Source organism: Mustela nigripes, chromosome 6 (assembly GCF_022355385.1).
Source record: "Mustela nigripes isolate SB6536 chromosome 6, MUSNIG.SB6536, whole genome shotgun sequence".
In the NCBI taxonomy this organism is placed as follows: Eukaryota; Metazoa; Chordata; class Mammalia; order Carnivora; family Mustelidae; genus Mustela; species Mustela nigripes.
This window is the reverse complement of record NC_081562.1, coordinates 91,393,080-91,404,284: the sequence shown is the minus strand read 5'-3', so window position 1 is coordinate 91,404,284 and position 11,205 is coordinate 91,393,080. Positions and strand designations below refer to the sequence as shown.

Sequence of the window (11,205 nt, the reverse complement as noted above, 5' to 3'; positions counted from 1 at the left end):
TGTGTTTTATTAGGTGCTTCTTCTGAGTTTTTAGAGCCAGATCAGACCAGATAAGGGGAACTTCAGGGACAAATACTACAGGGAATTAGCCATAATTCCTTTATCCTTTAGAAAAGAGAAGAAGGAAAAGGATTTGAGTCTATTCCTTTAAGCCTATTTATTCCTTTCTCTCATACTCACAGGCATCCTTTTACTCTTTATCCTTCATGAAGAGGCCAAGTTTCACCCTGTACCTTTGCTTCAGCAGGTTGGCATGACCCATTGGGGTACAATAGGGGGAACACTGAGTTTTAGGTATAGAGAATATAAATATAAGGACTGATGATTGGTAGTCTGTTATGGACTGGCGTCTAGAAGGACTCTGTTTTCAAGAGTGACCTAATGAGATACTGTCTAGTTTCATCCAAGGCCAATATGTAGGACCCTGTTGGTTATGCAGTTCAGGAAAGGAAACGGGTTGGGTACTCCTCAGAGCTAGAAGAAAGTGGAAGGATTCAGAGCATGACAGGATGGATGTTAGAGGTGTTAAGCATTGTTGTCTAGATCCCGTTGGGAACATGAGCAGTGGACTGGAGGCCTCTGTGTGTGTGTGTGTGTGTGTGTGTTTATAATCTGTTAGAGGTGTTAAGCATTGTTGTCTAGATACCATTGGGAACATGAGCAGTGGACTGGAGGCCTCTGTTTTGTGTGTGTGTGTGTGTGTGTGTTTATAATCTCTACACCCAGTGTGGGGCTCAAGCTCACAACCCCAAGATCAAGAGATTAAAAGCTGCGTGCTTTTCCGACTGAACCAACCAGGTACCCCTGGAGGTTTCTACTTTCTAATCAAGTCCTGTGCTAGTTTGTCTTTCTCCATTACAGAAGTATACTGTTGTAGTGGCAGCGTTTCTTAAATATTACTAAAATCCATTTTCTTTGCTGAGCCTTCTACTTAGAAAGGTTTGATTTTCTCCAGGTAGGCTGCTGCTCATTTGCATTTGATGTTTCACCAAGATCTGAGACGTGTTGCTTTTCTTTTTGGGTATTTTGGTGTACGGTTTCTACTCCTAATCTTTGTTTCTGCACATCTCTATAAAGTTAGTTTTTGTTTGCTTTGAGAATAAAACTTAAGAGCCTGGCACCTTACCTGAGAACTTTATAGGGATCAGATCCTGTGTTGTGATTTAATTCCTTATTTCCATTTCTACTACAACCTGGCTGGTTTTTTATTAATAGAAAAGTAATAGTTTGATCCCTTCCTAACAAGAATGTCTTTTCAATAGTCTCTTCGGTTGCTGAGTAGGGCAGGAACCCAAGTTTAGATGCTTTAGGAAAACTGCCTTGGAGAGCAGATGCAAAGCTTGCCCACTTATTGTGAATTTTGCCCCAATTTGACTTTGGAGAGGTGAACAAAAGGGAGCACTGATTAAACAGTTCCTTCCCTCCCTTCCCTCTGGCCTCTCCTATTTGCCTGCCTTTTTTTTTTCTCCAGGCCCTGATCTTTAGACTGACTTCTCTGTCTATTCCGTTTGTCTGAAAACAGAGCCATAGAAAATTAGTTGTTTTATAACTTAAGAGAGATTATAGATTCAGTGAGGGTTTTCTACCCAAGAATGGGAAAATAAGAAATAGGTAAAGGAATAGAGCACTGGGTTCTTCAGAAATTTTCTGTACTTTGTCTCTATCTTCTGAAACCTTCCAGAAAGGTATTCAGTCTTCCCCCAGGATTCTCTTTCTGAGGCTTAATCATTCTTTTCCCCACTCAGCTCACTTCCCCAGATCTTTGATACTGTGTTTTTTCTCAGTTTCTGTGGATTTTTAAATAACTTTTTTCATCCTATTCTAGCAGCTGTTTTTCTGTCAGTCAGAAGTCTCTCCCCTCCAAGCCTAATCACCATATCCTCCTCTTCCTGTCTCATGGTAGTCATTTCTGAGTATGAAAGTTCAGGATGCCTATGTCTTTTTACTAATTCAATCTTAAAATAGGAAGTCCAGGCTTGTAGTTCTTTATCCAGGTTCCAAGTACCCTTCCTATCCCCCAGTAGCCTGGTATGGGTGATCGAAGATTCATATGCAGTTAGCTGACTCTAGTCTTTTCCTTATTCTGAAGCTGTGACATTCTCTGCATACCTGGGAGTTCTTAATGAAGGAGTCTATAAAAGATGTGGAGGGAACTAGTTTCCTCAGTGGTAAATCTGCACCTTTTTATGGTTCTCTTAAGAAGATCTGGAGATCTGGATCTGGGGCGCCTGGGTGGCTCAGTGTGTTAAGCTGCTGCCTTCGGCTCAGGTCATGATCTCAGGGTCCTGGGATCGAGCCCCACATCAGGCTCTCTGCTCAGCAGGGAGCCTGCTTCCCTCTCTCTCTCTCTGCCTGCCTCTCCATCTACTTGTGATTTCTCTCTGTAAAATAAATAAAATCTTTAAAAAAAAAAAAAAGAACCATGGGATCTTTCTCTTTTTCTGAACCATCACTCTAAACTGCCCCTTCCCTCCACCCCAACTCCTGGGAACTTATGAATTACAACTCTAGAAGCTTCTACAGGGGTGAGAGCTATAGGAAGGAAGATGTGAATAAGAGCAGGACTTCTTGGGGTTGAGTTCCATTGCCATGTCTGACATGAGAAACAGATGAGGGGGAAGGAGGGAATTTCTGTAAATAAGGGAGAATAGCTTTTTCTCTATTTTCTTCATGTGGGCCTCTGACAATGTTGTTCCCTCTGATTATTGAAATCCACTAAACTCTAACCTCTCCTTCGTGTTCCATGTCCACATTCTTGTTTTTCCTTTCAAAGGAATTGAAAAATAATGGCAGATTTTATACCTTTGCAGACCCTTTGTGCCCAAAGTAGATCCCAGCTTTCTCTTTATTTTTCTTGTCCCTTGCTCTCCCTGCCTTTAGTTTTTGACTTCTCAGATTACTATTAATAGAGTAGATTAGAGTGGAATATTATATAGTATTTAGGTGTAATTTGTTCTCCAGTACTAGCTCTGCTGGCTCTGAGACTGGGCACCTCATTCCATGACTCTCTCCATACTGTACCAATAGCAAGTGCCCCTATTGTGAAGGCTGCTATTAGGACTGATAATAGGTTATATACTCAGCACAGTTTGCTTACTATAGTTTTCATAGTAATCATTCAGTAAGCTCTTAATTTTTTTAGGTGATTTACAGGGGAAATAATTCTTTTCCCTGAGTAGGTTCCAGCTAGAGGGTAGAGAGGGAGCTGAGTGGACTCATTTGAACATGGGGGAGGGGGGTACTGCATGTATAGGTGAATTTAGGGCTTCTGAGAGTGTAAAGAGGTGAGATCCTCAGTTGCTTCTTTACCCCCACCTCACAGGAAAGCTGACCTTGTGGCCTGGGGCATTGACTTCTTGGCTTCTGCCTTACTACAGATGAGAAGTTGTAAATGTTACTGCCTGCTGGTTCTTAGCTTGGGGCTCTGTAACTCAGAAAAGAGGCCAAGGAACAGTGTAGGATAGCTAGCTACTTGTGCATTGAGTTGGAGGTTGTTTAGGGATAAAAGTCATCTGGCAATCTCTTCTGGGTGTCCTTTCAACATAGGAAACAATGAGCAGTGAGGGAGAAAACCTATTTTTAGCTCAAGCCAAAAGCTAGGAGTAGGTGTGGATAAAACAATTCCTTGGGAAGATACCGTATGTAGCACTTTGATCATCTCTCAACCTCACTCTTGTAGTTGGCCTGTGGTGGGGTCAGTCTACTGACAGAACTGACAGGGCAGGGAAAATATGGTGGCACACTGATCCCACAGTGGCCCTGGCCCCCCATTGTGGATCAGGTGAATGTGACAGAAGCTTTCCTCGCCCCCCCCCCCAAATGTGAGTTAGGCAAGATTCTTTTGCTTTACACAGAAGACATTTTTATGGAGAAATCAAAGACCATTTGAGATGCTTAACCATGTTGGTACATTTACAATTTGAATGGCTATGTTGGTTTGGTTTGTGGATTTTGGTGAAACTTAGTTAAGGGAACTCCGGGAGAATGGGACTGATATTAGCTGGATCATCTTAAGAGAACTTTTAGATTGTGTTATGTGGAGGCTGGAAGAGGGTTTTGGTAATCTTTGAGACTGTTTTGGATCAAGTTTTCCTGAGAAGAGTTATTCTAGGTCCCCTCCCTTTCCCATTGTCTGCCCTTGCTCCCTTGGACTGTATGTTCCCACCCTCATCCCTTTTTTCTTGCTCCAGACCCCCGTGTTCTTATTCTTTGAACAGGGTTTCATCCCCTCTTGGATCCTCATTTATTCCTGGTCTCCAAGGTATAAATGTGGCGCTTGGTTAGGGAGAAGAGTTCATCACTGAATTCTAAACTCTTTGACTGCTTTTATTTATTTATTTTTTTCAGGTTCAAGTGCTGGATTGTGTCATGTGACCATCCCAAAACTCAGAGCACCCTATGGCCATCTTTGCCCTCTGTCACATAACTTGAAAACTGCCTGATGGCCTTTTTGCAATGGTTCCCTCCAGGAAGCCTTGATCTCAGTGAAGAAGTCCTTTCCCGGCATTCCAATGCCCCTGTGACCCCCATACTCCTCAGTCACCCTTAACAAACAAAGGCAATCACACACATGGTGTAACAAATACACAAAGTAAATAAAAATTACACTACTAATGATCAGAGGGGCACTGGCCAGGTCCACACACGTCATAAAGTGGGAGAGGGGTTGCTAGTTCCCAGTAGGTTGCTGGACTGTGCACCCAAGCCTCATTACCCCATGCCTCTTGGGGGTGAGGAGGACAATGGAATGAGACTTTGACTCATAATTTATGTTCAGAAGAAAAAGACCCTCTCCCACCCCAACAAAGGTCTTTATTTGGTGGTGTTAAAGGGGGATATTGTAGGTGTCCCCCAAGTCTAATGCTCCAGCTCTCTAGAATTTGTAGAGAGAAGTCACCTGATGTCTATTGTCCAACCCCCACCCTGTGCCAAGATCAAGAGACATGAGCATTTGATCTTGGAGGAGGCATCTTCTGTTCTCCTCTGTTCCTCTCCTTCAACCAAGGGAATGTGAATGGTGTTGATGGTCAGGTGTATCTTGTTCTCCAAGGTTGGGGTAGAAGGAGGGATGGAAGAACAGGGCCAGAGAGGAGGGGCTGGGGGCTAGCATTAGCTGTTACATGGGAGGCAAGTTGAAATGCTTAATAGCCCCTGCCCATTCCTGTACCAAAATACCTCATCTTAGTTTTTCACAATGGGAATGGGAATAAGATACTAAAGCTCACCAACATCACCTTCCCAAGGGTGGTCACATACCTTTGCCCCTTCCACCATCTGGGCCAGACAGGAGAGTCATACTCTTGGGAAGAACAAGCCTTCCAGGTCAGCTCTCCAGGTCAGGCTTTAGTACTGTTTGCATCAGACCCATAACTGCGGGCTCTACTTAAGAGTGGCAGTTTTGCTGAAGGTTCCGGACCTCCTCTCTTGACATCCTCTAGGCTCTTGCCCAGAGCCAAGAGGTCTGGTGGTGAGGTATGGGTAGGGTGTGGATCAGGAGATATCTCAACTCCTTGGCTTCAGGCACTGTCCATCTGGGAGGCAGAGGGGAACTTGTACTCTGAAGCCTGTGACTCTTCTAAGCCTCACATCTCTTCACCACTGCTCTGGTGCCCTGGTTATCTGTCCCACAGCGAGAGGTATTTTATGTCCATAAAGTGCCCGTGGTAAGTGCTCAGAATTCATCTCTTGGCTGTGGCGGGTGCTGCTATTTCTCATTCCATCGAGGGGAAGAAACTGAGGCACAGTGAGTCCAGAGGATGGTGGGTCAGGATTGTGGGAGGGATGAATAGGCCTAGCTAGTGACTGGGAGTGGCGACCAGTCCCTGCCTGCTTCCTAGCCTTCCAAACCAGAGAGTCTCCATCCTTCCAGTCCTCTGCTCTAACTGGCCTTGTGAGATGCTTTCCCCTTCCCCACTGTATTGTTCCCTCCCTGCTGCCAGGTACTGCTAGATTCCAAAAATAAAAGATAAAAATAATTATAGACACTCTGCTCCCTTGTTCTCCCCCCTTCCACCCTGAGCTTTGGGGTTGGGGGAACTAAAATGTCCCCCCTCTGGAATCCCTTCCATCTTGGTCTGCTGGCTCTGTTCCCTAGCCCAGAGCAGTGATTTAGATTCAAATGCCCTGTAACCTTTAATCTCCTTACTACTCCTTTCTTGACCCCTCCTAACCCTTCTCAGACCTGGGACTCGGGGATCTCTATACTCGTTATTGACCTGAAGATAGAGGCTGGGAGTAGGGATATTCCACAGGCTCTTTGGTCTCTCTTGGCTGGGGGGAATTTGGGCATATGTGGGCCACACCCTCTGGCTAAATAACTCAGGACTATGAGGGTGGATCTGAGGGTAAGTTTGGTGGCTCTCATAGATCCTGGATGTTGAGGGCTCTCCCCTCCCCTTCCTCCCACCCCCAGCTCCTAAACCCTAACCTCATACTGTTTCTGTGACTGCTGGAATTCAGTTCAACCCATTTGGCTCAGGAAGGTCAAGTTGGGTAATTATGGGTTGGAAAATTTCATGTATTAGCCCTCTTGCCCTCTGCTCCCATTCCCAACCCTGGAGGCTTTATACAAGTGCTTAAGTAGGTGGGTATTGAGGGAGAACGGGGCTTTGGGGAATAAGGGAGAAATGGGGCACAGTGGGCAGGGGCCCTTCTATTTCAGTAAAGCCAAATACCAAAAAATGAAAAGTCACAATAAATAAATAAATAAAATTCCCAAATCCTTACTTTTGCCCCTGCCCTCACCTCCCTTCCCTGGCCACTGTTGGAGGGAGAAAGGGAAGAAGCTAAGAATGGATTTTTTATTTCCTCCTAATAAGAATGGTAGTCAGGGGATCTCCCCAAACTATACCAAGCCCCTCACTTTGCCAGTGGAAGAAAGGAGGCTGGGTGTGGGGCTTTCTCTTATTACTCCATTTCAGCCTCTTTCTCATCGTTTACCTCTGCCTGATCTCTGTCTCTTCTGCCTCTCTCTCCCTTTGCCTTCTCATTGCTGCTTTTTGTTCCTCTGTCTCTATCCCTCTGCTCTACCTCTGTCTCTACGTCTCTCTGTCTTCTTGCCAAACCTTCTCACCTGCAAACCTCAAACACTCCCCACCTGACCATGCCCCCTCTTTCCCCTGTTCCCCAAACCCCTCACCCGTCAGTCCCCACCTGCCTCCCTCTGTTGTATTGCACACTGCTTGGGCAGGGAACAAGGTGTGATGTTCATGGAAAGAGGTGGAGGGAGCTCTAGGGTCTGGGGGTTGGGGGGTCAGGGCCGGGGGTCTAGGGGTAGGGTCTATGGGGGAGGCATCCTCTGTCCCCCACCTTAGGAGCAGCCACAGCGATCCACCACCATGCCAGGGATCTTGCCGTAGATAATCTGCTGCTTGTCATTGAAGTAGAGCATGTTGATTGGGGACATCTTGGTGGGAGTACAGCAGGGCCCAGCAGAGCCTCTTGGATTAGCCTGTTGCACCAAGTGGGTGTGCGGATACTTTTGCATGAACATGTACTCGCACTGGCCGGAGCAGTAGTTGGCCTTGTATCGTTTAGGCGCGATGATCCAGTCCCAGCCAAAAGCCTCAAAGTCCACTGTGAGGGGATATCGGCAGCAGCGGGACTCACTCGAGTGCTCATCGCAGTCCAGGCCCAGGTTCCGCCGGGACCGTTTTGTGTTCTCTAGGACCCGAAGCTCCATGAAAGGATGCTGGGGATGAGGGAGAGGAGAAAGAGCTGTGATAAGAGACTCGAAGAGCACCTGCTCCCTTTCCTTTCTCATCTGCCCCCTAACAGGGGCATCAGAACAGAGACAGTCGCCTTCTCAGCTTTTCCCCTGCTCCTATTTCCAGCCCTATCTTCTACTCACTTTTCTCACAAGCTAGCTATGTCTCCTTCAACTCACCCCTAATTTTCTCCTGGCAACCTCACCCTGATCGCCCCCTTGGCCCCAGGCTTCATCAACAGATCATTTTTGTGTTTTCTTGGATCTCCCATTAACACGACCCCAAATCCAGTTTCCACCTGTTGCCTGGCTTGTATCTGAAAAGTGATAGCTGCCACTCCCCACCCTATCCACACCCCCAAAACTGCTCCTCTAGAATCAGCTCCTGGCCCCTGAGAAATAGCGCTGGTGCCCAGCCCCTTCTCATTCCTGGTCTACCTTTTCCAACATCCCACCTCCTCAGGGCCAGGTTATACATATCTGGCACCATCTCAGGCTCCCTGCTCACCAGCCCCTCAGCTCCTGGCCCCAGGGAGGTAACAGCCAGGTCTGTGCCACTGGGATCAAAGGCGTTGATCTCGATGCCCCAGTTGCTCTGTGGCTGTCGGAACCAGCTGTGTAGCACTTGCTTGAAGTCGATGCTCTGCCAGTGGCCTGAGCGTGAGTGCAGCTCAATCTTGAGTGAGCGGATTCGGATGTGACGCCGTCCTCCGCCCCCTCCCCCTGCAGTCCCTTCCCCAGTTAGGGGTTTCAGTCGCAAGATCTGCAGGTAGACTGTGGCTGGACGGGGCACCGGCCGTAGATACACCCACAGCTGGGCCTTCAGTACCTTTGTGAACATCACCTTGGGGCTGAAGTGGAAATGGCAGCAGAGGGGGCTGCCATCTGTCTGCACCGCAGGGTCCGCTGATAAGAGAGAAGGGGGCACAGCATCAGCAAAGGGTGTTTGTGAAGGGCGTCAGCAGCCCTGGGTGGCACTGGCAACTTGAACGACTCAGCCTGAGTTTTCCAGTTCTTTACCCTTTTCTCGTGTTGTCTTGTTGACTACTGTGTCACTGGTACTCAGAACAGCGCCTCCTCTCTTTCCCTATAGGATGATGTTTCTATCAGGGCTTTCTGATCTGCATCCATTCCTTAGTCCATTTGTCCTAATACATAGGCCCCGGTCTATAGATAACCTGCACAGACAGTTATTAGGGATATCCCCTCCCACCTGCAGCCTTCCATTCCCCCAGCATGTAGGGCTTCAAATTTTTCAGAACTTTGATGCTCTTCATAGAAGCCAAACCTCATCACACCTGCTCTTCTCAGGTCGCCTTGCCCCATTTCTGCCCTGTTTTGTGTGGTGGCCAGGTGAAGCCTTGGTACAACCCCCAACCCCAACCAGATGTCTCAAGAGTGGGTAAACGGGGTCCAGATAGGGAGCAGGGGCTAAATGTATTTCATGAGGTAAGCCAGAATCCAGATCTAGGCTTCTTAAACCATTCCTGCCAGAAACAATACACTCAGAAGAATGGATCAACTCAAGTGCTGACTCTTGTATATCTGACTCCCCAGTCCCTTTAATCCTGAGAACAAGTTTCCTCAGCTGTTTCCTCCTCCTTATCACCATTACTGCCTCAGTTTTTAAGGAAGGGAAAAACTACCTCCATGTTGTTTACACCCATCCCCAAAGCTTCAGAAATAATATTCAACACATCAGATCAACTGCAATGTCTTCTTTTCTCCCCTGAGCTTCCTTTGGTTTCTCAGTCCAATGCCAGTAAGTCTTTACAAAGGTTTAACATCCCAACTTTACATTTTGGCCCATTACATCTTGCTCTAGACCAGAAATTGACCCTTCTTGGGTCAAAAGGCTGATTCTCAGCATCTGCCACTGCTTCCATTTCAGGTCCTCTGGGTTTCCCTTTCTAATCTCTTAAGTCAGTTGGAAATGCCCTAAATCATGTTTCCACTGGACAGGAATATCCATTCTCACTCTAAATAGACTGAGAGAACAAGAGTCAGGAATGAGCTTCCAGAGCTATGTAAGTATGATTAGGAAGTCCAGCCCTTATGTATCACTCCAGGTCTTGAGTTCTGTGTAATCATGGAGGACTTAGCATCTGTTGTCTCCCATCAGCACTCCCCCACCCCAGGAGAAGGAGGATCCTCCAAGTGAGATGAGGAGGCAAGTGCTCAATGATCTTCATATATTCAGGAATGAGACACACATTTCCTCTGGTAGCTTCCTTTCCCTTGGTTCTTCTCTGAGGTTCCAGGGCACTGGTAGTCCTCCCAGTTATCCACCTGCTGGAGCTGCAATGCTGGCACAATGAGGGAGGATTCGGGGAGTAGAGATTCAGAGATTAGGAGAATTAGGAGAGTAGCTGGGGCAGGGAAACTGCTGGTGAGATGGGGCTATTGTGCCTAATTTCATAGGGTTGTCTTATTTTCCCACCTGTCTTCGTTATTAGCTACTAATCTCCACGAGGGTAGACACTTGTCAATACTCTCTGTTTTACTCACCATTATATAGCTTTAGTGACTCCCATGTTACCAAGCAGTGTTTAGAAAATGCATGCTGAATGAACTCCCTTACCTCCAAATCTTAAATTATACAGGCAAATGCCTAAAAGTTCTTCCTGGCATCTAAATATTGTTCTTAGACTACAAAGTGGGTTCAGTCACTGCTCGACTTCTCTTTAACATGTATCTGACCTTTTCCACCCAACAGTCTCAGTGATACAGATGATAATTCTTGTTTTATAGGAGTGCTGAGCATTAAATAAAGAATGAAAATAGTAGTAGCTTCTCAATAAATGCTGGATTATTGTTAGTTTTGTAAGCTCTGAGCATACTCCCCTACCTAAGCTGACCTAGAGGACTGGGCACTAGGGCCCCATCCCTCGAAGTCTTTGGTTTCTTTCCCCCACCCCTACCCCAGGGACTCAGCATGCACTTCTCTCCAGGGAATGTGCGGACAGTTGGTACTACAAGAGGCCAAGATGGATGGAGAATGAAAGGGAAAGGGGAAGAGACAGGAGAGAGACTGGAGGTGGTGAGAGAGGTAAGAATAGAGAAGAGACTGTTAGTGATGAAGGCAGGTTGGAAGAGATAGTCAAGAGAACTGGAAGAGAGAAGGAAGGGAGAGAGAAAGGTCACGGTGGGGCGAAAGAAATAAGCTTGGGAGTTGAATATTGGGAGAGAAGGGGCAATGTGAAAGGAGTAGACCAGGGATAAAAAGTGAAAGGAGGAAGGTAGCTAAACCTTGTGGGGTAAAGAGAAAGGATAGAAAGATACAGAGAGAGGAACAAAGAAGTAGCAGGTAGTGCCACAGAGGGAAACGAGAAGCTTGAGAGAGTCCCCAACACACACATATAGGCCCAGCTCCCAAGGGGAGGGGAAGGAGCCACATCTGTGTTGGATTGATCGGGTTGGTGGCAGGCAGCAGGTCAGGTTTAGTAGGCGGTGCTGGTCTGGAGAGAGGTCATTGCACTATTTTCAGCAAAAGCCCAACC

General features: G+C 46.8%; 1 protein-coding gene across 1 annotated transcript in view; it reads right to left on the bottom strand.

Annotated features, from left to right (window-relative positions):
• Positions 1-3,880: 3,880 nt before the first annotated feature.
• Positions 3,881-11,205, bottom strand: part of GDF11 (growth differentiation factor 11) — a 9,959-nt gene continuing 2,634 nt past the window's right edge. The window contains exons 2-3 of the mRNA XM_059403349.1: positions 8,214-8,611; positions 3,881-7,690 (exon numbers count right to left, since the gene is read on the bottom strand). Of these exons, the coding sequence (XP_059259332.1) occupies positions 7,310-7,690; positions 8,214-8,611 (779 nt within the window). The 3' untranslated portion in view covers positions 3,881-7,309. The remainder of the gene's footprint in view (positions 7,691-8,213; positions 8,612-11,205) is intronic.